This window comes from Cavia porcellus, unplaced genomic scaffold (genome assembly GCF_034190915.1).
Source record: "Cavia porcellus strain 051 isolate PalLab524CR breed Dunkin Hartley unplaced genomic scaffold, mCavPor4.1 scaffold_24, whole genome shotgun sequence".
NCBI lineage: Eukaryota > Metazoa > Chordata > Mammalia > Rodentia > Caviidae > Cavia > Cavia porcellus.
Window position 1 is genome coordinate 54,420,276 of NW_026947507.1, and position 27,463 is coordinate 54,447,738.

General features: G+C 43.5%; 1 protein-coding gene across 4 annotated transcripts; it reads right to left on the minus strand.

Annotated features, from left to right (window-relative positions):
* Hsf2 (heat shock transcription factor 2) lies at window positions 1-26,963 on the minus strand. 4 transcript variants are annotated; one of them, XM_003479409.5, is made up of 13 exons: window positions 26,754-26,963; window positions 17,847-17,955; window positions 17,578-17,705; window positions 16,771-16,895; window positions 15,093-15,168; window positions 12,455-12,516; window positions 10,896-10,983; window positions 9,424-9,572; window positions 8,857-9,096; window positions 8,239-8,344; window positions 4,161-4,214; window positions 1,355-1,439; window positions 1-984 (listed from the first exon to the last, which is right to left on the minus strand). In XM_003479409.5, exons 1-13 carry the CDS (start codon window positions 26,844-26,846, stop codon window positions 689-691), a joined length of 1,611 nt encoding a protein of 536 aa, XP_003479457.2. In that variant the 5' UTR covers window positions 26,847-26,963; the 3' UTR covers window positions 1-688. The 4 variants fall into 4 exon arrangements, with proteins under 4 accessions (XP_003479457.2, XP_012998949.2, XP_005008201.2 ...); XM_013143495.3 differs by having other exon boundaries at window positions 1,343-1,439; XM_005008144.4 differs by lacking the exon at window positions 4,161-4,214.
* Between the last annotated feature and the right edge of the window lie 500 nt (window positions 26,964-27,463).

Here is a 27,463-nt window from a genome sequence, read left to right on the forward strand (position 1 = left end):
TACTCAACGTCCGTTATATTTATTTTACTAAATAGTGTGGTTCAAAAAAACACAAACCAGAAACTTCACTGAACACAAGCCGCCTCTGCGGCTGGGGTGGCTCCACCGGCCGGGCCCACGCTGGCTCCCAAGGAGCTGGGCGAGGCTGCCAGGGAGGGCGCTGTGCAGACCGCCCTACCTGCAGCCATGGATGAGCTTCTCTGAACATAAATGAACTTCTCTGGATTGAAACAAATCAAAGTTTTACAAGATACAGGCACTTTATGTTTCCAGTTTTTAAAATAAGCCAAGGGGCAATATTTAATGAAGGTAAAAGAGAGAGCTCGATTAGTTTAGTGACTTACACTTGAACACAGACAGCATGGAACAAGTAAAGCAACCAAAGTTTAACTGGGCTAATGGTCACATTGGTAAAAAATAAATCCAAATTACTGCAACTGGAAAAAAACTGGAATTTGAACAACTGAAAAATACACCAAGAGTGTGCATGAAACTATACCTGGGCAGCTGAGTAACACCTGAAAGCTCGCAAAAATGTGCGGTGAGAAAAGCAAAAGGTGCTTTTATTCCACAGTATTTGATTAGAACAAAACAAAGCAACTTACAAAAAAAGTACCAAATGATACTTTAAAATAAATAGTTCATCATTTTGATGAATATATACACACTGAGTCCGAGTCCTGGGGATTTAACTATCTAGGAGGGGCATGTCACTATCCAGCGGCGCCGGAGCCAGTTCACATAAATAGAACAGGGTGGCCTCGCTGGCTTCCGCCTCAGTCAATGGCTCCAAGCGCACGAGCTTACTCTGGGTTGGTTCCTGGTCCAGGCTGCTCTCCAAGAGCTCATCCACTTCTATGGGTTTATCTGCAGAGGACACAGCCTCTGCCGGGCCTGTCATGCTCCCCTGCTCCACGGCGGATGCGGGGTTCCCATCGAGGAAGGCCAGCAGGGGGAATGCCGTGTACTGGATGAGCTGCTTGTCTGCAAAGACAGCACACAGTCAGGCGGCTGGATGGGGTCGCGCTCCCTCCTAGCAGGACTTGACCACACACACACACACACACACACACACACACACACACACACACACGAGGCAGACACACAGCTTCTACTCCGCGATTAACAAGGGTGGTTCTTTCAGAACACCTAAGTCACAAAGGAAAAACATGACTTCGAAACCACCTTACTCATTCAATTTTCCTCTGATAGAAGCTGGGCACTCTAAGCACAGAGATGAAGCCAGGGTACTCTGTGATCAACTGTTAAGGCACAAGGCTTTCTTTGGTGGGCCTTAGTTTCTACACAGGAGATCTGGAACAACCTACTGAATTCGTAGTACCTCTATATCTACCTGGTTTGGTCTTCGATTTTCTTCCTTCTTCAGAAACTGGCTGAACAACATTATTCTTGGTAGCTTCCAGTACTTTATTCTCAGACTGGAAAAAAAAAAAAAACCAAAAAAACATAAAACTACTTGTTTCATGTATTATGGCTCAGAAAAGTACTGGAAAGTTAAAACTGACACAGTACGTAAACACTGACATGCTACCTAAAACCCGTGGGAGGGAAACAGTAGGAAAAGCGGATGAGAGGGAGCCGAGGACAGGTACCGCAGGTACGAGACGGGTTCAGAGGACTGTGTGCTGGCAAAAGAGTTAAGAACGTGAACTGGAAGGACAGGAGCTGGGCGAGAGGGGGGCGCAGAAACAAACAAGATTTGTCAAGGGGAGACTCAGGAAAGGATCAAAGACAAATGGCTTCAAATGCTGACAGATCATTAGCTCTTAAAGCAATTAAAAGTCATTTTAAATTGCTCGGATTAAAAGTGGGCCACACTTTTCTCTTCCCTCATCAGCACTTGGAGCAGCTCAGCACGACACCCTGAGGCCAGCCTGCTGACACAGAAGACTTTTCTTTCTCTGTGGCTTTTTGAATTTTCTTGTCACTTAAATGAGTTCTTTAACCACTGTCTTCTCTTTCATCTGACTGTGATAAGGAAATTAAATCTTTAATGTTAAATTCCTCAGTGATCTTTTCAGGGATCTTCAAATTCTGAGGTGCTGAGGTTTGTAACTTTTTCTGAATAACTAAGTGCTAGATTTCTGCAGGCCGGTGAAGCATAAATGGTGAAACATCTACGTAAGTCCTAAAAGTCTTGTAATATTCATTATAAAATGAAACAGTTTAAGTTCCCAGGATTCAGAAAGAAGCTCCAAGATAAAGAGAAATACTTAATCTTCCCGAAGTTTAATTACAGAATTTCATCATCTAGCATTCACAATAAATATATGAACAGTCATAATATAATACATTTACATACCCCTTAGAATAGGCATTTTCTAAGAAAAACACTTGTTTTTCTAAAACATGAAACCAGCATGACAAACGGGTTTCATTTCCAATGAAAACTCTTTCATGGTGGCCACTCAGCCAGCTGCGCTGTGGAGGAGGAAGACCCTGAGGACGCTCTACTCTATTGCCCTTGGCATAAGCAATGTGGTGGGACAGAAGATCCAATCACTGGAAAGCAATCTAAACTCAGAGCTACAATAAATGGCACTACTTTAATTTTTTCATAGTAACATAGAATATGCAATTTGCTACTTAACCGCTATTTCTGAAAATTGTATTCAAACTACTGATTTTTATAAGAAAGACAATCCAGAAACAATGACCCAATGTCTAGCAATAGGTAAATAATAAGCACATTTACTAAAGTAACACACAATCTAGGTCTATTCAATTTAAGGTCTATGACTTAGCAACACTCCAGTATAATAATATTTATCAGAACACAACAGCTGAACTTATCAACAGAATCTTACAACATAAACAAGCAAGTGATGCTCTTACATCCCAAAGTCAGTGTACTTCCTGTTTTATGAGAACAGAGCTACAAATTAATGTATGTATTTTATTTTTTGTGATCGGAGCCAGGGCTTCTGAGTAAGCAGCAGCTCCAGCCTTTTGTTTCTGCTTTGAGACAGGGTCTCACCAAGTCCCTCACTGCCCAGGCTGGGCTCTAACTTTGACGGTCTTGCTTCAGCCTCCCAGAGTGCTGGGATTATGGTGTTTGCCACCACACACCCGCTGTAGTCTTTCCTGAATTGTTGTAAGTGCCTTTAGATTACAACTGAGTGTATTGAGTACCCAGGACAAAGGACATACAGCCCACAAAACCAGAAAAACGTACTCCTTGACCCAAGCACGCCAACCTGATATAAATCACTCAAGTACTGAAAGCATGAACCACCTCCAGATTCCTAGATGCCTCAGGCTCTAAGTCAGCCAGGCTGTCACCGTGGGAATGTAGAAAACCTAGTCAGGCCTCCTCACAAATAACAATAAAAAATTTAATCCATCACTGTAATTATTCATGTTTGTTTGAAATGTGCTCATTCTCAGATTATACAGAACAAGAATCAAATAAAATTCTGATTTCACATTCGGAAACTCAGACTTATCTCTGAGTTCCATAAAAAATAAGGGTTCCTAAAACTCCTAGGAGAGGGGAGTCTGTCCCTAGCCCAGGCGACAAGCCGTATGAACCAGAGCACAGCTCCTCAGCTCCTGCTGACTCCCCGCTCTCTCTTGCCCGACTACTTCTCACAACCCCAAGAGGAGCCCTTTGTCAACACCTGTTAAGCCCAACTACACGTTTAATAAAACAGTCTTTTCAACTTAAGACAGAAGTCTATCATCTATACTTCAGTTTTTAAATTTGCCTGACTTGCAGTTAGTATAAATTCTTAGGTTCTTAATGTATGCTAATACAATGATGAAACTTATAGAATGTATCAATAAACTTTTAATTAAAAAAAGCTAAAAAGTCTAGAGAATGAATAAGAACATGAAATGCAGCACTTAAAACATGAAGAAATCCTGTTTTCATCACTGATTTCAAGGGCATCTCTCAACAAGGCACAATCTGGCGGTTGCCACTTTCACACAGTTCACCTCACACATGCCAAGCAGAGCTTGGCAATGATCTGCCCTGCAAGCGAGCTCAGCCTCTCACCTGGAATTTACTGTCTTGAGCGTTAATATGGGTAACGGAGATACTTTCGTAACTGGGAGGACACTGCTTGCTACTTACTAGAAGCTTTTTCAGATTGGTATAGCTATGGGTCCTGACAGCAACATGAATTTAAACTTACTTTTGTATTATTGATGTAATCTGTGGGATTCATCTGCACAGAACTAGTGAAAAGCTGAAAGACCAAACAAGAAAGATGATAAGTTTAAAAAATATTTTAAAAGACTTGTGTGTTCAAACTTTTTATATAACCATGTTGAGTGAAGAGCTCTAACTCCTGTACTAGAATTTTCTACACAAGTAAACAGGTTCAGAAGAGAAACGCGGGGAAGAAAACAGACACAAAAGCAGCGCTAGGCAGCTGCACATCAGACGGACTCACACACCAAGTTTCTCTTTAAACCGTTGGCAAACCACGGGGGCGGGGTGTCCTAAATTCCTTCTCCTGCAGTGGCCTTTCCTGGTCTTCTCTCCCTAGATGCCTCCAGCTTCCTATAGCACTGAGGCCTGAGCACCACGTCCTACACTAAGCGTTCACTGCATACCTGCTCACTGGTGACCCATACACAGAAACTGCTCGGGGACAGGTGCCTGTGCTTCCCGCCAAGCAGCCCTCCAAAGGCACGACAAACCTGTGGCTATGTTTACCCACACCTACCAAGGGCAGTCCTAGGGGTTAAGACCAGTGCTCGCTGCATGCTGGCTTTCAGGAAGCTTTCGTTTCAGCCAGGGCGTCACATCAGCCATTCCCTGGGGATTCCCTGAGGCTGAGAACTGACTGACAAGGTGATGAAACACCACTCTTGCTCTCCGGGAGCACTTTCAGTCTGCAAGACGAGATGAGCCCAATGCCGAGGGCTGACACATACTCAGATACAACCCAAGGGTACAGAAGCTTGGTGGGGCTCAATGGGACCAGGCACACCGAATGAGAAGGAAAGCACACAGACACACCCGTGACAGAAGCCAAGGGGGCTTGAGAAGGTCACTCTGTTCTTCATCTCGGTCACTTGAGAACGGTTAGGGCCTGGAGGCGACCATGAAGCGCAAGCAACCACGAACAAGGCACAGCTTGCTCTAGAGATGAGCATGACCAGCCCAGGGCCACGGAGTCCTGAGCTGAGCAGCAGTTACACACAGGCGCTCAAGCAGAGCAGGGCAGCAGCGCGCACTGCAATGAGACACGGAAACGAAACACTGGGGCAAGGTGCGGAGGCCACGGCGCCCCTTCCTCCCTTCTCTCCCAGTGCTGGCGCCTCTCCTCCAAGTTCCACACAGCTCACGCGAAGGTGGTCTCAGAGACATCGCTGGCTTCTCTTTCCTCTCTCACTCCCTCCCTTTCCAGCTACTACCCACTGACCCTTAGTGGACAGTGAGCCCAGGCCCTGGAGAGCAGACAGCACAGCGGTCACTCACCTCTGGGCCCTCGCCTGTCAGGACCTTAGAGGCCGGACCGCACACTGCTCTCTTCAAAGGATCCCCTAGAAGGCCAGAACCTGCACAGCATCCTCTTCTGCCTTCCTCGCCAAGACAAGACACCCCGCAGGCATCCCAACAGATGCCTGGCAAAGTGCGAGGCAAAGTGAGAAGGCAGGAGAGGGACACACACAGCTGCTGGAACCCAAGCCCAGGCCCCTGCTGTCTGCACGTGGGTCACCCAACACCGGGCTCTCCAGAGCAGCCACACACCACTAATGTACTTATCCTATCCCTGACATCTCAGGGCCTTTTGTGTATGAAAACACAGTGTGATTCAAGGAGGAAATAGCAAGGGTCCTGGACGAGAAAGCAACAGTGAAAGTCAGCAGGGCCTGAATGGATTGTGAAACTACTCGGGGCTTACGGGGTGATGAAGGGGAAATCAAAATATTCCAGGGCACCACCCTGAATCATACAAAGAAATCTGGTGCCACTACAGACAGCCAGAAAGCTGTAAGGAGTTAGCACACAGGGAGTAAGGAAGTCTGGCACTGAATGTCACAGGAGGCAAGACCAACCAATGATCCCAAAGGCATGGAATCAGAATTGAAGCCAAGTTTACTTTAAAAAATGTGACAAACTGGAGTTAACCGCGTCACAACAATCCTAAAAGCCAAAATCTCTTCACAAAGGAAGAGCGGAAAGAGAGGTAGAAAAGAAAAAGAGGATAAAATCTTGGGTGCCTGGAGAAAGCAAAGCTCCCGAGAAGAAACAGCACGATTAGTGAGACTGGAAGTACAGAGATCCATTACTTCTAAAATCAGCAAAAAATTCCATGGTAGAATATTCAACAATGCTATGGTACAGTTAACCCTAGTATTAATTGTTACTACTTCTTGTAACAGCTCTTCATATTAGGGTACACTGAACAGATGGAGAAACTGAGAATGGTTAGCTTTTCCAAGGTTAATAACATAGCTACTGAGTAACATAAGCCAGTAACAGACCCAGACCGGATTTCAAAACGAACTTCCTCTACTCTTCTATTACAACGGCTCAGTAGTTTAGGAAAACAAAAGAGGCAGTTTTCTCAGCCTACTTATGAGAAACTTAGGTAGCAGCACAGGGTTACACAGAAGACAAGGTTTCAGAAGGCAGTGAGTAAAAACCACGTAAGAAATCCAGCCACTCATTTCTAAAGTTTTAGTGATGGATAAGAGAAGCATAAAGGTTAATAGAATAAAGAGTTGAAATACTTGTTTGTAAGACAGGAAGATCTGTGCCTATTGAGGATTGATCAAAGATCGAAGATGAAAAAATAGGCAAGAGGACAAGCATACACATGGCTGGAGGAAGTACTTCCTCTAAGAAGAAAAGGAATGAGACCAAGCACAGAGAAACGGCTCAGGGGACCAGAGCCTAGTAACTGCGTCTCTGTGAGCAGGACAGAGGACAAACTCGAATGAACGGGGCTCAGGCTGAGCTCAGGGATGCCAAGACTGCAGCGGTCAGAATGAGGGGTGCTCCCTGCCCCCTTGTGACGTGGGAATGGCTGCTGTGACAGCCCTGGGTTTTGAATGGAAACACAGCAGACAGAATCAGCAAAGGCTGGCAAGGATGAACATGAGAAGTGGGCATCACGCAGAAGTTCAATTCACTCAGGTGGGGACTCCGGCTGGCACAGGAATCCAAGCTCCAAAGGAAGCGGCACTCATTTGAGTGGTGTTGCCGACAGGGGAGGCTGAGGCCATGGGAAACCAGAGAGAGTGAGAGCCTGGCAAGTGTCTTCTGAAGAGACAGAAGACCCAGAAAAGGCAGGAACCACACCCTCACAAAAGAGCAAAAAGCTTCTCAGAAAAAAGAAAAACAGATGTTCACACACAAAAAAAATGGAAACAGATGATAACAAAGTTCGCTTGAGTGGCACAAGACCATGTAGAAAGCTGTGATAGAGGAGAGCAGAGCGGGGTAAGAAGAGAAGAAGATGGGAGAGAATTGCAGTCAGTGCCAGCAAGAGCAGAGGAGGATTCACACCCAGACCACACTAAGGCAGGTGCACACAGATTGGTGGGGGGGGAGTGATTCGCACCCACACCAAACTACACTGGGGCCAGGAGCACAGTGACGGGGGAGGGGGTCACTGCCACATCACACTGGGGCCAAAAGCAGAGACAAGAGGACTCACACCCACATACCAGGGCCACATGCACAAGACAGAGGATTCACACCCAGAGCATATCATAACCTCGTGTGGAGAAGGGGATTCACAGCCAGATCACACCAGGGCCAGGAGTATAAAGACGGGAGGAAGATTCACACTCAGACCACATCCCAAACAGGTGCACAAAAGGGAGCATTCACACTCACACGACACCAGGGCCTGGTATAGGGAGCACTCAGGACTCAAGGCACATGACATAAAAACCCAGCAAATGTACTAGTTCCTGAGTATTAAGAGGCATCTTCATGCCAAGTCCTGGCTAGGTACTTCTATCACTCCCACAGATGTCTACTCAAGACGACCTAAGAGTCCAGCACAGCACAGCAACAGGTCCAGACAAGTTCTGTCCAACACTACCAAGACAACCCAGATCCTGTTAAGGGGAGGAACTGAGCTCCCCTCACTCATCCCAGACACTCCAGCCCTATCTGTTTATCCTTTATGACAAAAAGAAAATGCAAACAAAACGAAAGGGGGAAAAACTCCATATGCACTGCTTTCTAAATAATCCACCTAAACAGACACATGACCAGCACAACGAAGCTTCAGTGGTACCTACATCAACGAGGAGGTCCGGGTCGATGCTAAACTGTCTGCCCGACAGCATGGCTTGGAAGTCTTCCAGGCTGCAGTCGATACTGTCGAGGTAGTCCAGCAGCTCGACCCTGAGAAGAGCAGGTTTAAAAGGAAACGTTAGGGCTCCTCCATCTGACACTTCAATCACCACTGCAACCTGCCTCGACAAAAGACTCCAGCAACTGCTGGGTCCTTAGCAGCTTTTACCCTAAGAGGCTCTCTACTCACAACTCAGGATCCTAAAAACAGGGCGGAGCACTCACAGGCTTCACACAAAACTTCACTATTTACGGAAAATAAGGCTCCACAACACCACAGTCTGGCTTATCTTTTTCTCTTTATTACTAGTAATTAGATTAATTCATAGTCCTGGTATAAACACATTACAATCACACAGACACTCAAAGCAAGTACTGCATTACAGAAATTTGAGGAACGTCCCAGGAAAAGTTTAAAACTACTCTTGGAACCACTAAGTCTCTCTCATTAAGAGCCCAGCCCTACCCAACAAAAAAGCAGACCAGTGAGTCCATCCTCTAGACAGACTATGTGACGAACGGAGACAGCAGGTGAGTCAGATTGCCACCCAGTGAGCACTCACTTTCCCAGAAGGTTAATGTTGTCATTGAGAATGGAGTCCATCATGGTCACAGGGTCTTCCGTGGTCAGACTGGAGGACCCATTTAGCTGGACAGCACTGGACATGAGAGGGCTGCTGCCATCACCGCCTGGACTCGGGGACTCTCTGGTCGAGTCTGTCGGCTCGCTGCTCTGAATGACAGGTGCGTATTCATCCTCATTGTCGTCCTCAACAATGACAATGTCAGGGTACTGGCTGCAGCTGGATCGGTGCAAAAGAAGAACCCATGACCTTCTCAGACTGGCTCAGCATACTGAGTCTACCCACTGACTCTCCTGGAAACACCCCAAACAGAAGGGTTTATGCAGTCTCCGTTCCTGAGTAAGCTGCTTAGTCACATGTACTGAGACACTTCACTGGGTACAAGACCATGGAGAAACAATTATTTTAAAACTCCAAAATAAAAACCAATTTGTACTACTTCTTTGCTGGGGTGTGGGGCACTTTATCTAGTTGAAGGTCATCAGAGGAAAAAATGGTCTCATAACATTTAAATATTTTCATAAATTATATCCACAAACTCCTTACTTGGAGGGATCAGATATAACATCCTCATTTGTTTCCGGAATAACTGGGATATTTTCCTCATCTGCATTATCATCAGTGACGTCATAAATGATGATGTCATCTGAAACCCGCTCCCTTTGCTTTAAACCTTCAGTCCTACTATGTGGGACCTAAAATAGAAGGGAAAACAAAACAGATTGAAAGTGCTGACATCATACAGACAACCAAACTGGACAGCACTCATAGAAGAAGACCCCTGTACTGTTTCTAAATGCTGGAAACACAACGGTAAGCAAAGCAGCCATCCCTTCTGTCCTTATGGACATACACTAATGATATTGGCACTACTCTTCCCAGAGGTCTGGGTACTCGATCTGCTCCTCTTAGTTATTGTTTTTACTGTGAAGGCAGTGCACAAGAAACCCAAGAATGTCTGAATTGAAAGCTCTTCAAGTTCTAATGCATTTACACCTAAAAAATACAAAGTCTGGGAACGTCAGACATCTGAAGCATGATCAGGTGGCCACTGTACTGACAGGGACTATCATTCAGCCCAAGCAGCTTCATTTGACAACTCTTTCCTACAGAACAGCTTTACTAAAACAAAGACAGCACTTCAGCTCTTTCTGGCTTTTTAAGCTACAGATACTTCAGGACATAGTTATCCTACAAACACGATAGTTAAGTAGGCTTGATTATTTAGAAATAACAGTTGGAAGACAAATCAGATTTGAAGTTAATTCTGATTGGGGGGGTCTTGATAGTTTAATAAACCTGAAGCAGTATCTCTAAAACAAGGTTAGCTCGATAGTAGAATGCTTAGCATGGAGATGTGACCCTAGCACCTTAAACAAACAAACAAACAAACAAACAAACAGGACTTATCTACAACTGAATGTAACTCTAACAAATTATCCACAGAGACTTTGGCAAAAATTAAGGTAAAGAAAACTATTTTGAAACTGCTAGAGGAGAAAAGAGTGTTGATGAACATACATAACAGCAGGTGGAAATAGAAACAACAGAAAAATGCATTACCTTATTACATTACAATTATATTACCATAATGTTCAATTTATACAGTACTTGGACTACATGTTTTATAAATTTTAAGAGTAACTGCAACTAAAAAAAGACATACTATAAAGTCACAGGTACAGAATGATCACATTTTTATGAAGTTTACATATATATAAAACAACATAGAATACTGCTCCTAGATGCACATATATAAAACAGCCATTGGAAGAAGAAATACGATCTAAAGAGGAAAAAACAAGTTTACTTCTAAACAAGTTTAGAAGTAGGCAACTGGGACAACTATATCTGTAATGATTTGCTTCTTGAAAAAAAATCTAAAATAAGTAATGAAAAATGTCATTTCACAGAAGTAGGGAATGAGTCCCTGTACTCACTGAGCTCTGCATTCAATGCTGCCACGGTAAAATTTATACTCTGGTAGAATAAATAAAAAATACACAGGAAAAAATTACTTTGTGGTGGTGATTATCAGCTGGTTCTTTGACGATATGTTGAAACAGATTCTTCTTTTGGGCTCCATTAGTGTTTAGAAGTAGAGGCCTGGGAAAGCAGAAGAATATTCATGTGCTTCCATGCAGCAAAAATACAAAGAATTTAATTTTTTTCTAGTAATGTACTGGTTCCCAAGTACATTTTCATATCAGGTAAAAGACTGGTACAAACACCTAAGGAGCAGGGACGCGGCTCAGGGCTACAAGATTTGCCTAGTGCATGCAGGTCCTAGGTGGGATTTCCACGTCCACAAAATCAACCCAACACAGCAACAAAAGCCAGGAGCCCTCCAACACGACACAGCTGCGGGACAGACGCCTGGAGATGAGAACTGCCTAGGACTCTTAGCTCTGCTCTTCCCTACTATTTGGTGGGGTAAATACAGTAAATTTCAGACAAACTTCACTGCCCACTAAGTCAAACAGATCTTTACAGACTATTCTTACTCTTGCATGGTTAAAAAGAAATACACAGCATCTTAAGAACCAGTTAGTGAAAGCAGAGGTGAACTCGCACAGCTGTCATGAATTAAACCCTGGCCTGAATCTTAGCCTTACAGATACAACCATTCCTTCTGTCTGTCTGTCATCTGGTTCAGCCGTGATGCCAGCAGCCACTGACATTTAGAGATATCACAACCCATGGTTAAGGCAGAATTTTAAAAAAAACTATGAGGGGATTAAAGGTTAAGAGAGAGAATATTAGGGGCCAGGGGTTTAGCTCAGCGGTGTAAGGTGCCTGCTTGGCAAATGCAAGGTCATGAGTTCGATCCCTGGTACCAAAAGAAAAAAATAAAAAAATAGAGAAAGAAAACAAAATCTACCCTTTTTCAACAAATGATCTCTTCCTGGAATTTTTCTGACATGGGCCTCCTAACTTTAAACTGCTAATGTAAATGAAAAAAAGATTCTTTATTAACCACATGTCTGTATAAAGTGACCATGTGAGCTATTTTTGTCTCTCAAAAACAAGGGAAGGCTGACAGTAGAAGGAAGCACAGGTTGAGCATCCCTAGTCCAAAAATATAAAAGCTAAAATGCCTCAAAATCAGAAAATTTCTGAACACCAGTATGACACTACAAATGAAAAACCCCACACCTGACCTAATGTGATGGGCCAGATTTGGCACAAAACCGTTTGTCAGACCCTTCGACCCTTTCAGGCACTTGACATGTACTATTTCAGGCATAAATATTAAAAATCCTGCCTGAGACTGCCATTAGGCTATGCGCGTAAGGTATGTATAAAACATGTCATTTCTCATTCAAGTTAGAGTCCATCCCAAAGATGCCTCATAGATGTAAATATCCCCAAACCCAAAATATCTGAAATCTGAAAACATTTCTGATCTCAAAAATGTTGGATAAGGAACATGAAACCTGTAAGCTCACTCTGGGGATGTGAATATATTTCAACAAGTGAGGACTATTCTTTTGGTACATCAGGAATGTAGGCCAAATGTAGCTAAATAACTAAAATGTTTATGTACAAGTCAAAACATTTTATCATAAAGACTTACCTCTTACGTTTTAAGCTCACAAGCTGGTTATTCTGAACCAGTGTAACAATAAACTGGACAATCTGAAAGGAAAATACACGTTACAGTTCTTCCACTATAGATTCTTTAATGCTTTATATTCACAAGTCCTATCAAATAAGTCTTATTTGACTTATTATATGCCCTTATTTTAATTCACATGCTAATATTTAAAATCTGAATACATTTTATAACTAGGTATAGTCACATCAGCTACACAACTCTTTGTTTTGATGACAGTACCTAACTTTACATGAAAGAAATCCCAACTTTTTATTTAAAATGTTTTCAAGATGACTATTAAAATGCAAATAGTTCGTATTTCATAGGCATCATTTTTCTTACACTAAGTAATGTAACTACAGGCAAAAGGAATGGCTAATTCTTTCAAAATAGATCATAACACTTTGAGTTAGAAAACGTTTTCTTGTCTGATGCTATAGATTACTGTTGAGGTACATCCATCAAAAAAGCTTCTTATTCACAATCAAGGACAATGACTGAATTTTGATTATCTGATTAAATGTGGAGGGAAAAACAACTGGACAATGTGAACAAAACTTCATATTTTATAGTAGTATTTCTTAAAGTGTAGTCCTTAGCCAGGCAACATTGGCCTAGACTTGCTACAGACGAAGAATCTCAGAAATTCCTGAATAGTAACTGAAGTCTGAGCACCTGACCTTCAATAAGCCCTCCACGTGACATTAACGTATGTGAACCACTGGTGTAGGGCACAGCTAAGTTGGTGATTATAAATCCTCCCTACCTAATGTGCAAAAAAAGTGGAGACCATAGGTAAACTATGAAAAATATACAAATGATGGACAGAGGCTGTGAGCAGAGGACCACTGAGACTGTGCAGAAGACTGATTTGAAATTACCATGTAATTACATGATTAAAAGATTATCAATTAAGAATACCTATTATTTAGCACATTTCTCTCCAAAAGGGGCTTCCTGAACTATAACTGTTCTATAGCCAGTATCAAATATTCAAAGGACAAAAATGCAGACATTTTAACTGAAGACTTAAGACAGAATCAGGAAAATTCTAGAAACACCAGTGGTTAGCTTCATGAGAACATGAGTCACTGGCTAAATTTATTATCCAACTCAGCTCCCTCTACACACACCGGTATCCTATTGTGCGAGCGAGGCTTTTTCTGAGGAAAAGACTGCAGTTACAACGTGTAGCTTCTGTGCCTGGAGAGGTCTTTAGTATCTCACACGTAGCACTCACAAGCACAAATTTGAAATTTAGGCAGTGAGGAACAAATTCCAGGGTCAGATTAAAGACTATTAGTTGTCAACAAGTGTTATGTGCTGGGGATTTAGCTCAGTGGCATGAGCGCCTGCCTTGCAAGCTCGAGGTTGTGAGTTCGATCCCCGGGACAAAAACAAAAAAACCTCAGTTACATAACTCTACTCACCAAAACAGATCAAACTCAAATTTGACTATACACTAATTTTCATGAAAACTTGAAATGCAAACAACTACTTTACCTGTGCTTTTAGAAAAAATATCTACATGTTGTAGAAATGTAAATTAACATTTAAGCAGAACATTATCTTTCTGAAATACTAACAGATTTCCTCTATAAAGTTCAGATGAAAACACGCGTAGCATTTTAAATTAGATATTCTTCATTGGGTTAGGCCTTATAGTCATCTCTAGAAGTTTTTAAACCACACACACTTCATGTACTGACTCTACCACCCAAGGACAGGCACACTGCATGTGGCAAACAGGCACCAGTGAGGGAAAATTCAGAAAAGCTGCATCTTCAGGGGAACACTATGATGGCTGCTACATCCAGGCCTCATCTGTACTCTAATTCTAAGCAATGGTCCACACTATGCCGGGGTGTGCCCGGCGTAACTGCTGCCCATCCTCGATGGCTCCACAGCCCAGGTCCCCTCAGCAGAGCTGTTTCTAGTCCCAGTGCCTCTGCACAGGAACACGTGGGAAGGGCCCCGCCTTCCCTTCCAGACAATCTGCTGCTTATGGTCCCATATACTCACGCAAAAAACAGCTGCCAAGCAGACCTTCCTGCTTTACCTCTGGTTAACAAAGGCAGCTGGTACGTGAAGCTGGACTCAGACACTACCTGCCAGGCAGGAGCTCCAACCTCGCTTGCGTGTTTTCAGCACAGCTGTGCAAATGCAGGGACTGGTTTCCAAACACTGACGGTTCCTCTGCACGTGCAGGCCACCCACGCTACCCACTCACACAGCATCTTTCAACTCATAATTTAGATGACTTGAAAATTAACTACATCTATTGCTGAAAATACACCTAAAACACCCAAACACAGAAAGCCTGTTTTACAATGTTAAAAATTCAGTTAAAAAGGTAGCGTATCAAGCTGCTTCAAGTACATCAAAAGGCCATTCTCCACTGAGTGTGCTGAGATACTATCTAGAAGTATGTGATGGTCATCATTAGCAAAGTGTTTTTGTCATTGCTAAAACGGAGACAGAACAGTTGGCCTAAGCTGCTTAGACTTCATACTTATAGTTCTGTGTATCCAAAACTAAGATAAACTACCAGCTACCCAGTAAATTCTGGGGTCCTGACTCGGAAAGGATCGGTTCAGCAAAGAGTGGGGCGTCCTACCTTTCGGATGACCTGCTGCTGCTGCGCATGCTTCGCTCTTAGTTCTGATACCTCCTTCCAGAGGGACTCGTTCTCACTACAGTTTATGAAAAAATAAAACCAACAAAGAATTCAGTCAGAAAACCAAACCTCAGTATCTTGAAGAACACCAGAAAACACTTCGTAACCACCTGTTTTTAGAAGACTGGCAACAGCTTTGATTACAAAGGAATAGTAAGGATTTTGGCAAGTATCTGCTCCCCAAGTTTTATATGTAAAACTTAAGACACACCTACATCCACATAATAGTAGGCAATTACTCCTTTTGATGGTTTGTTTCATTACTTTATATTTAAAAATAAGCTAACCTTTATTTAACTCATAGTTAGCAACTCAACTCTGACCTTTTGACTCATTTTAGGAAAGAAAGGTCAAACTAAATTACATTTCACACACTAAAACTATTATAAGAGCCAGCTCAAACACAAGCATATACAAACCATTAATATATGCTTTACTTTTTTTAAAAAAAGGATGATATAATAAACCAATATTAAGTTTCTGTTCCTTCGTTTATCATTTTCTGACTGAAACTTCAATTACATATTAACTATTAGCTGGACTGATATACTGAGATGTGAAAGATAATCCAAATACTAAAAGTTTTTAGTTTTCAGTATTTTGAAAACCTGCTAAAAGCCATTATTATCTTTAACTTGGGTTATTATAAAAGTGACTGTAGATTTATATATATATAGGTGGCGATTTTGCTAATACTTAAATAACTGCTATATTTTTTGGACTCATATTTAAAGTTATCTGCTTACGAGCACAGAGTGATAGGAACCTGCAAGGATAATTTGAGATTCCATTTCCTGAAGAGCAAACCTGAGATGCAAAGAACTGGATCAAAGGAAAGCATGCAGGCAAAAAAGAAATAAACAGCACTAATATATGTAAAATATGAAAAATTGGAAAGCATAATATTCACTGAAGACATTTCAAATTTGAAGGTTATCTTAATGATAATGGGTCAGGAATAACTAATGTCCCACATTTTAAAAGGTAGAAATAATACATGAATAAACCATGCTCAAGATCTTGTCAGTTACTAAGTAAAATACAAGTTAGAACCATGGCAATTTAGGCAAATGCTACCAAGTAAAGTAGTGAAACAAAATAAAGCAACTTTGGGACGATCAGAGCCTGTGTGAAGTAGGGCAAGGCTGGCGCATCCTTTCTTTCCTACTCCTTATGTTCCACTTCTCCTAAGAGTGGCCACAGAACCATTTTAAGAAACATTCACAGACGAAAGACCGGGTAATGTGCAGGATTTTTTTTTTTAGGTGCCAGGGATCGAACTCATGATCTTGTGCTTACCAAGCAGGCGCTTAAGCCACTGAGCTAAATCTCCAGCCTCTATGCAGGATTTTTTAAAATGTGTGCCCTCATTTGTGAGAAAGCTGATCTAAGTACAATTGTATTTCTCACACTGACTTCACAATCTGCTACTATTTCATCGGCAAACTTACATATCAAGTTATTTTGATGTACTTATTTTTCTATATCCTTTTGATTACTACAATTAAAAGGGAACCAATACTTGCAGAAAAACGACCTTTGATTTGGCTTCAACAGAGCTAAAATATCATACAACCTTCAACTCCCAACATATACTTTATATTTGGAAATACTTTACCTTTTTAGTTCTGAAAGCCTGGACTCAATAGTTTCTTGCTTTATCTGAACCTTCTGAGCACTACTTATAATTTTTGTTAAATCTTCCTGACGAATTTTATTATCTTCTGGTTTTGAAGATGAAACCTTCCAAAAGGCAAATGTAGAAAACTACACATAAACAGCCAGAATTACAATTCAAAACTACCTTACTTGAAGACATTTTTATAGCTTATTCAGAAGCGAGATCTAGTTCCAAAAAGCCCAGGACAGAATTGTAGGGAGAGAGCAACTTCACAGCTCAATGAGTGAAAGCAAGGAATAGCCATTCTAAAAGTAACTGAAATTCTCACAAACAGGGACATCTTAGGGTCTCTTTGGTTTCCCCACTCTGCCAAACTTCCCATAATCCCCCCAAGTTTCATTAACTCAGTCACATTTAGTTCATTAAAAAATACGCGATGGCACGCTCACTATGGGCAAGGGACTCATTCTAGGCACACAGGATGTAATACTGAACCACACAGGAAAAGTCCTCCGTGGAGCTGATATTCCACCAAAAGCTTAGTTTTTCAGTTGACTTGGGTGGCATGATCCACCCAATTACAAGGTGTGACTCTCCCCTCAATCACAATGCTGTGAACCATTCTCTTTTTTCTAGATGTGATCCTGGGGCTCCCTGGCATAGCTGAGTATGGGGTAAGGCCAAGAGTGCAAGGTGGGATCGGGGGTGGAACAGGTTCCTGAGTCTAATTCATCCCAGCAAGAACACCTGTGTACACCAGTGGGCAGGTCAATCTTCCAGTTAATTCACATAACAATAGCTCACCTTCCTTTTAATGTTCTCCAACAAGTCATCCTGGCCTTGTTTGAAGTAAGGGTGCTGAAATTCAACGGGACCATCTCTTTCCTGCTTTACAATTCCAGAGTCGATGTGCACTACTTTACGGAAACCATCTGGAAGAGATTCAAAAGTCACACGACTAACATGAGACTGAAGTTACACAAGAAGGATGCTTGTATTGCTAGAATTCCCCTCTATCATCTGAACAAGGAGGTTTCATCAAGCACCACACACAAGGGGCTGCCCATACTCACACATGTTCAGCTGCCTCACAAAGCTTGCCATGTTATTGTGCTTGAAGTACTTGGGAAGAATTTCTTTTGCAAATCTCTGTTCATCCAAGACCAAAAAACTCTGACCATTCTGAAGAGAAACCAGAAAAGGTCAGTTAGTAGAGGTGCTTTGACGTACAGTCAGCAGGAGTTCAAACTGGTTCTGCGAAAGCTTCACACCAACTCTATTCCTGATGGCAGCAACAAAACTGAAGTGCCAAATTGCAGTGAAGTTTTCTGATGTTAATCACTAACTGCAAGAAGCACTGCATTCTGTGGTATTAGATAAAAAAAAAAAGAGAGCGAGTACTCAGCACTCAGGAGGCTGAGGGAGGTTTGCTGCCAGTTCCAGACCAGCCGAGGCTCCATGGCAGGTCCCTTATCTTGGAAACCACATACCACATCAAAATAAAAAAATAAAAAAAACTGGAAACTTACTACAAAAATACAGTAATCAAAACAGTATGGAACTGACATAGACATGCAGACGAATGGGAAAAACAGAGCCCAGAACTAAAGCCCACAAGGGTTTTAACAAGAGTGACACAATGATTATGAAATGAAAGCAGTCTCTTCAATACACGGTGCTTATTCATGTGCAAAAGAATAAAGTCAGGCCTGTACCTGACACCATCTATAAAGACTAACTCTGAAGGATTAAAAGAGTTACACAAGAGCTAAGATGATAAATTTTAAAGGAAAATCTTCAAAACACTGGATTTGGCACTGCTTTCTTGACATGATACCAAACTGCAGGCAATGAAAGCAAACAGACAGATAGGACTGTATCGCATTTTAAAACTTGGGGACAAAAAGCACTAGCAAATCACTAGTGTGAAAAGGCAAAATTTATAAATGGCATCTGATATGTACCTGATGTACCTGGCATCTGATATCTGATACAAAAACTACAATTCAAAAACAAAAACAAAAATCCAATTCAAAATACAAACGTTTAAAATGCAAAATAAAAGAGAAGTGGAAATGGAGGGACAGAAAGGTGGGGTGGGAAGGGGAAGGAAGATGATTAAGATAAGATATGGGTATACACCAAATCTCCAAAGTGAATGCAATTATTATGTATCACAAACATATACTAACCAAAATTACATCAAGCCATAAAAAAGGCAAATTATTTCCAGTATTCTACAAGGCTGAGGTAGGAGGACTGCAGGTTTGAGCATTCTGAGCATCTTAGTGACCTAGGGAGATCTTGTCCCAAAATTAAAAAATAAAAAGGACTCGAGATGTAGCTCAAGAGAAAACGCCCTGGGTTCAATCCCCAGTACAATCATGAAAAGTAAAAGAAAATAAAAAATGACCTGAATAGACAATTACCCAATAAAGATATGAAAAGATAACCAATTGCACTAATCATCAGGGAAATGAAAATCAGAACCATGATAAGAGGCTACTTCTCAACCATTAGGATGTTTATCAGCAAAAGTAGCAGAAAACAAGAATTTGCGAAATGTGGACAAACACGAGCCCCTGTGAACCGCTCCTAAGACATAAAATGTGGCTGCTGCGGAATACAGCGTACTGCTTCCTCAGGGACAAACATGGATTTACAACATGATTCACCAACCGCCACTCTAGATGCATTTGGAGGTGTTTTTTTTTTTTTTTTTTTCTTTTGAGACAGGGTCTTGCTGTGTAGTCTAGGCTGGCCTTAAACTCGCTACGTAGCCCAGGGTGGCCTCAAACTTGTGACAATCCTGCCTCAACCAGCCTCCTGAATGCTGGGAAGACAACCACGCCCAGCATTTTTTGGTAGCTCTGTAATTTTTAAAAAGCCAGAATTTGAACAGATGTTTGTATCTCCTGTTCACAGTAAAATTATTCACAACAGCTAAAAGAAGGAATCAACCTCCTTTGTCTATGAACAGAAGAATAAAAGGTCATATAAACTTTAAGTGAAATATTAGCTTTCTAAGGAGGAAAAAAATTACGACACATGACAAATGCTGATAAATCTAGAGATCCTGCTAAGAGATTCAGTTGCAAAAGGATAAGCATGGCATGACTCTACTTCTACGAACTATCCAGAAAAGCTGATTTCCTACAGGCAGAAAGGTGATAACAGGCTCTGACAGGAGTACCAGGAAGGGACTATTGCATTCCAACTAGTTTAAGTCTGGAGAGAGGAGAAACTCCCACAGACAGATGGTGGCAAAGGTTGTGCAATAACACAAACGCACTAATGCCAATGAAGGCACACTTAAAAAGGGCCTAAAATGATTAGTTTTCTTATGTATATCTTACCGCCATTTAAAAAAAAAATCACAAAAATGGCCATATTCGCACTTGGAAAGGGATGACTGAACAATTGAAACAGCACTGGCCAACCAAACGTATGGGAAACAAGGAAACTGAATCATCAAACCACCCACAAAAATCAGTTTCACATGGATCAGGAGATACATAAAATGCACACTTTTCTTTCAATGCAAAGAAAGCCATCCTCTCTCCTTAGGGTACAAAGGAGAAAACATCTTGAAACTACAATGGAGTAAATGATGCCAATCACAGAACAATGGTAGATATCAAAAATAAATTGTGGGGGGCTGCGGATTTAGCTCAGCGGCGTAAGCACCTTGCCTTGCAAGTGTGTGGTTGTGAGTTCCATCCCCAGTACCAATAAAAAAGAAAAGGACAAACATAAATAAATAAATAGTGAAACATTATAGGACCTTCAAGAAAATATCAAAAGAGGCAATAAGGAAATGTAACGTTGTAAAGCTGTTAATTCCTCCTGAAATCAAGTGATACTATACAGTATAAGGAATTCCCACAAATAAATAGGATAAAAAAGTAGATAAACATTCCACAGAACAGAAAAGAAATGGGTGTATGTGTGTACACACACACACACACACACACACACACGTTTTACAGCTCATTAGCAATCAGGGAAGCATCAACTCTCACTGAGGTAACATTGCATATCCACTCGATTAGTAACTATTAGGAATGATTAACAATCCAGTTTGAGGACCTGGGTCAATGGCAAATCTCTCTGTTTGGCTAACGTGAGAGTTGGAGGACTGTTTTCTCAGAGGAAAACACCATGTGCTCTCTGGAGATTAAAATAGCTCCAGCCTGTACTCCAGTAATCGCACTCAGCCGTCGAGGTCTTTGGTACAGTTCAGTAACAGCACTGACCAACCTTGAGAAACGCCAGAGGTACACAGAAACATTCATAAAAGCATCTTCCATAGTTGACTGGCTGTTTTCTGAACCACTCTTTCATTCACTTCTATGAATGACTCCCTTGATTTTCTTCTTGGTCTCTTTTTCTGGCTTTTCCTTGTCTTTACAACCTTTAAATTCTGAATACCCATCTTTCAGCTCCTTTGTCTTCATCTGTCCTCCCAAATAATTTCATTCAGTCCCGTAACTCTGTCACCTGTGAGCTCCTAACTCATCCCTGAGGGCTGGTCATACCCAGGATGCCCGGTGACATCCCTTTTTGGACATCCTTGAGTACAGAAGTCAGTGACATTGCTCAGAAAGACTCCTGTTCCTCCTCACACTGCTCCTCCCCACCTTTCTGAAACTAGGTGTGGTCATGCCACAAAATGTGCTCATCACACACAAGCACAATGAACCAGCTGTCCAAGAACACAGGTTGGTATCCTTGATATCAAAATACCTGAAACTTGTATTTCAGATGGTTGTTTTTATGTCGGGAAACACTGTTATTTTTTTTAAAAAGTTTGGAACAGGTGCATGGAACGTATTGATTTGAGTAGCCCTAAAGTTTCAGATTTGAAAGATTTTAGATTTTCAATTAGGTATGACACTAGTGATCCACTATGTCAAATTTAAAATGTGGCCAAGCAGAATCCCCAATCAGCATTTCTCCTCACCGTTCCCTAACTCGCCAAGTGGATTCACCCCACTGCTTAGGCCAAATCTATGCATCATTCTCAGCTCTTTGCTGTCCCTGCTCCAGCTACAGCCAATTCACTCCACTTCTACTGTGGGGTGCCTGGTCTCAGTCACCACGATTTCCAACAGCATGGCAGAAACTGATCACCATCCAATGGGTCCCCCCACCTTTTGGCTCTACCACCAAGAGAAGAGGGCTACTCCTGCCTCCCCAGGTGCTCTAGCACTCCCCACATCTGAAGGCCTTCGGCTTCCTTGGACACACCACAGCCCAAATTTCACACAAACCCTTTCCTCTGGCCCACACTGGTTAATCACTCAGGCCTGTTCGAATGCCACCTCTGCAGAAAGGCTTTCCTCCATACACTTCTGAAAATATTCAGTCCACTCAGTTTATGTGCCAATTACCAAATTATTGGTCCGAAATTTCATTTACTATATATGCTATGCACATGCAACAGGGCTCCTTAACTACTCGCTTTCTTTCTGTAATGTGAGGTCAAGCTCTGCTGGTGGAGGGCCCTGGAGATAGAAGACAGGAGGTTGGTCCTTGGACACTCCTGCCTGCAAAGAGGCTCTCCAGCATCCTGGCTTGTAACACCTAACTGGTCAGCAGCAACCGCAGAGGACAACTTTCCCTGTTACTCTCCTCGCCTTGGGAGGTTTCAAAGCAGTTGCCCTACAAAAACATCTCCCCAACAGCTCTCTAGGATATTCCAAAGCAGGCACTGACACCTGCAGTATGTATCATACTGATTTTAAGGCCAGGACGCCACCTCTGCAGCAAGCAGCAGCTATATATAATAAGGAAGCGGAAGGCATGACCAGGCTCCAGCCTATGTACTCTGGCTCACGGATCCCTGTCCTGAGCCATGACGGCTGCTAAAATGGTCCAGTGCAACTCAGGAAAGACAAGGCCACACTGCCTCCAATGAAGTCAAGAGCTTCACCTTGGAGGGATTAGCTTTTCTGCAGATACCAGCTCAGTCCGACCTACAGGGGCTACTTTAACTATCTGTTCCTACACCCTCTGGTTTTCCTTACTCCATACTCCCCTGACAGCAAGTCTACTAAACATTCCCTGTTAAAATTATGTAAATTTTACCTTCTAATCGGATCAGACCTGATCTAATCCCTGTTTATCCTGCTTTATTTTCTACAAAGTATTTAATACTACCTGGAGTTGGGTTTGCTTACTTTTATAGGTGTTCTCCACTAGAACCTAAGCTCCAGAAAGACAGGCAGTTTGGGTCATTACTGAATGAACACCTGACACACAGCACATGGATCCTAATTCACTAAACAAATCTTTGGCCAAGTGGACCAGGTCATATTCTCAGAATTTCAACTCTCAGGGTCTATCAAATGAGAAAGTCTTGCCTGTCTCTGCTTGTTCTCACACACCAGCCTCAGCAAGTTTCTCATGCCGTCTCCACTAAGGGCGTCCCTTCCATCTCCATCCTGCTTAGTAGTGAAACTCTGAGGACGAAACTTTTCTCCACCAACCGGTGAGGCTGCAGTGACACCACACAGCTCCTCTCTTTCCCAAAACATTACACAAAGGACACAAGCACCAAGAGGGCTGGGAGAAATGGTCCCTTCCTCTCAAGCTTGACCCTCAAATGTTGGCAAGCTTCTGAAGAATGGCACGGCTGCTACTGCCCCAAGTAACCTTTCTGCTCTCTGGGAGTAGAACACTCACGATAGTTTTACTAGTATCTAATACTGCAGCCTCAATACTTGAAAACATTTACCAGAGCAGAAATCTGTCACATTCTTTAACACCCAGTTTATAAGGTAATGTTGACCGACTATTTTTCTTTTCTCTCTTACATACACAAAGGAATCACTGCAAGAATAACCTTTTCTGCAGGCCTACCTAAGTGTAATTTTACCATGATTCTTCCACACTTGTGGACTTTTGTTTTCACTAGGAATACCAACATAATGCCATGGCTGCTGAGATGCTCAACACCCTAGGGTAGTCAGTCTAAGTGCAAATGGTCAGACTCATCCCAACAGCTAGAAAACATGGACACAGTCCAGTCATCTCCTGCTCCCTGTTTCCTGACTCACCTCTATGTACCTGACAGGAAAAGAGTACTAGAGAACAGCAAAGGCACAAAAGGTGGAACAAATGCACACGCGGTCACTAGTGGAGAACATTCTGCTTTCTCAAGCAGTCTGGAGAACTGAGACAACAAAAAAAACCACTAAAAACTATGACCTTCCACTTCTTTTTTTTTTTTAAATAGGGCTTCATTCAATATATGCTGATTATCAAGTTTCAACAATAAAAATTTTTCGCTATGGATGGTAAAAACTTCCATTTAACCTACATAACCTCACCTCCGAGTATCAGTATCAAGTTTCTTCAGCTGCATCCAAGCTCCACATGTACCCATGTACCGTGTTACAGAGAACATGCTGCGGTTTTCTCAAAGTGCTATCTCTGTTCTTGATTATGGTAATAATTGTTCACCAGAGCCAAGAATGGCATATACAACCTTTAAATTGTGGGAAATGTTTAAAAAACAAAATTTTTTTTTAAAAAAAGAGAAAAAAGGGAGATTTTTTGCTTTGGGAAGAATAAAACCTGAAATATGCACAAAATATTTTCTTTAAAGACACTGAACTTAAAGACCTACTATTTTGAGCCAATAACATAATTCTGATCACTCAAAATGGCCAAAATGAAGGCATCATTTCACTTTTTAATTTTATCATATTACAAATTTCAAGGAAGAAAATAAAGTTATATAATAAGTTTTCACAAGTATGAAGCCAAGCTTCATAACAGTTTTCTCTCCCTGCCTTACACTTAAGCCAGGCAAAGTCAATTATCTCTCACCTATGGGGGAAAAGTATGCCTCAACACTCAGGATAAATGCTAAGATCAACTGAAGTTCAGCACAACGGCTTGAAGGAAACCAGAAAAAACCAAAAAAGCAACTTTTAAAAGATGAGAGTAACCTGTTTTGGTGTTTCCATCTAAATCATTGTTTAATTGAAGTTTTATCTCTCAGTGTTAGTACTGCTCTTAGAAAAATCTGTGGGAGAGCAAGAATGAGAGACAGCTACCCTGCTGTGGAGGCTTCGCCCTATGGAGAAGGCTCACTGCCCACTGGCTTGTAGATATCACTGTTGCTGATCCATTGAAGAAACTCGCTGCAGCTTATGAAGTCTGATCTTGGCGCTCAAAGATGTTTTGTTACCCTCTCACTGCCACCTTGGCAAGCTGTACAGTTATGGATAAGCAGTCTCTTCTGTCCAAGCCTAGAGTCTTCAGCTACAAAAGCTAGATCTCCAAGCTTCTTTTCAAACATAATTTTCCCTAAATTCACTGGTTTCTCAAAAACTGACTAAACATCTACGGTCTCTGGGTCAGACAGTAACTTGATTTTACAATGTGACTGTGCTACTGGTGCATTAGAAAGTGTGTAGGTAAAACATAGACTTAATGGGACAAAACAGTAGCTTTATTTACCTTAGGGTTCACACAAATGCAATTATGCATTTATATGAAACTGCACCTTTGATACTACCCAGACAATGAGCATGACATTAAAATATTTTGGCTGATCAGGGTATATTAGATCTGCTGCCAACATAATATCCTTTTATTAAAATCAACTACCAATATATTTAGGTACGATCACTAGATAGCACAGATAAAAAGGCTGCTACAATCCAACAAGACAAGATAAAGTCACCTCAGGGAGAAGAGGGAATTACTGCAGCCCAAGCGACACAGGGCCAGGTCTGCTGAGTAACAGACCGGGCCGGCCGATCCATCCCCAGCGATGCTAATCCTTCTGACTGATGAAAGGCATGAGACATCTGTTTATTTTAAGCACATACTAGTGGTTGACTTTATTTTCACCTTTCATCGAACAACTGTACAGAGTTCATCAAACGCTTAATACACATACATGGGAACCAACCACAAAGAAATCTCAGAATAAAGTTTAAAAAACAAATGGCACGAAGACAAATACTGTTCCAGTAGTGCAAATGTCCTGCACTCAATTCGGTGCTCCCCGTTAAGACAAACCAAGTAACGATGAGAATTATTATAAGAGAAAAGAAGAAAAGAAGGTCAGGGATAGCATTTACTCGGCACAGAACAGGGGCCAGGCACGACGGTGGGCGCTTCTCACTCCTGGGCAGGCCCTGCAGGGGGCAGGAGGTCCGCGCAGAGACACTGCTGTCGCCGCGCACGCCGCAGCCCAGACGCCAGAAACGGAAACAACCGGTCTGTCTGGAATCTCGGCCTCTGGGGGCAGAGGGGGTCGGGGTCATCCAGATCGCCGCCCATGCCTGGCCTGTGTAACTCAGTCCAGATCCGCGCCCCACGAGAGCACCCCGGTGTGGAACGGGAAACCTCACTGCAAACCGCGGCGCCCGCCCCGCGCGCCCTGCGGCCGCGGGAGAGAACGCGGTCGCGGGAGAGAACTCGCCCTACTTGAAGTTCGTGGAGCTGACGCTCCTCACACTCGCGAGCCCGCGCGAGGCCGGCTGTGGCCGCCTGCCCGCACAGTCGCTGACTGGTCCAGGCCGCAGTTTGGAATCCGGTCCGAGCGGCGCGGCTGTCCCGCGGAGACCAAAGAGCAAGAGCGGCGCGCGCCGGCCGAAGCAGACCCCTGGGCCGCACGCGGGGCCGCCGGCCGGGCCCGCTCCCCGCAGGACGAGCGTGAGTGTGCAGGATCGCGCCCCGCCCGCCCAGCCAGGTTCCGAACGCGCCCGACTGGGCCGTTACCCCACCCCCACCCGACCGGGCCCACACGCGGGGTCCTGAGCCCCGGCGCCGGCCCTGCGAGAGCGCGGCCCCCGCCTCTACGGGTACCCGCAAGGCCCAGGCCGAGCCGCGGGCCTGACCGGCGCGCCAGCCACAGGCCGCGGGGCGACACCGCTGCGGAGGCAGAGAAAGCGGGCCCCAGGGCCGGCGAGCACGGGAGGCGGGGAGCCCGGCGCCTGAGCCCGCGCCGGCCCTACCTGGCTCCAGGTGATGAACTCGTTGGTGTGGGCTTCCTCCACCAGCGTCCACAGCTTGCTGAGGAAGGCTGGCACGTTGGAACTCTGCTTCATTGTTCACCCGGCGCGGGGACGCGGATCTCCACAGCGGAACGCGGCGGCAAAGGCAGAGGCGGCGGCAGCGAAAGCAGCTGCTCCCCGAGGACGCCCACCGCGCAGGCGCAGCAGCCCGCGGCCCCGCCCCCTTGGCCCCGCCAGGCGCGCGGCGGGCGCAAGTGACGGACAAATCTCAGTGCGCCGCTCGTGCATGCCGTCCTCACCTGCGGCCAATCCAGGGCCTGGTTGCAGCACAGCGAAATATTATTGAATGTCGGTGGCGTGGGGAGGCGGGAGCTAAAGGCGACACGGCGTAGCCATTGGTCTTTCTAGCAGAGCGTTGGCGGTCGCGGAGCTTGGTTCTCAGTGGCCGTGTTTAGCTGTTTCTCGTGGAAACCGTTTTGTGTTCGGCGACCGTGGCCGGACAACTACCAAGTCTCCAGCGCTTCTTGCGTAATAACTTGGTCATGCAGTGTGATTCGCACCAGACTGGAAGCCGTGAGTCACGTGTGGCTCCAGGAGCAGCTTTCAAGTCCTCCGTGCGGAGACCCGCGTGGACGCTGTCCCCTTAGGCCCGCGACTGCCCCGAACGTGCAGGTCACAGATATGAGGAAGAGAGGTTCAGGGGCCGTGCG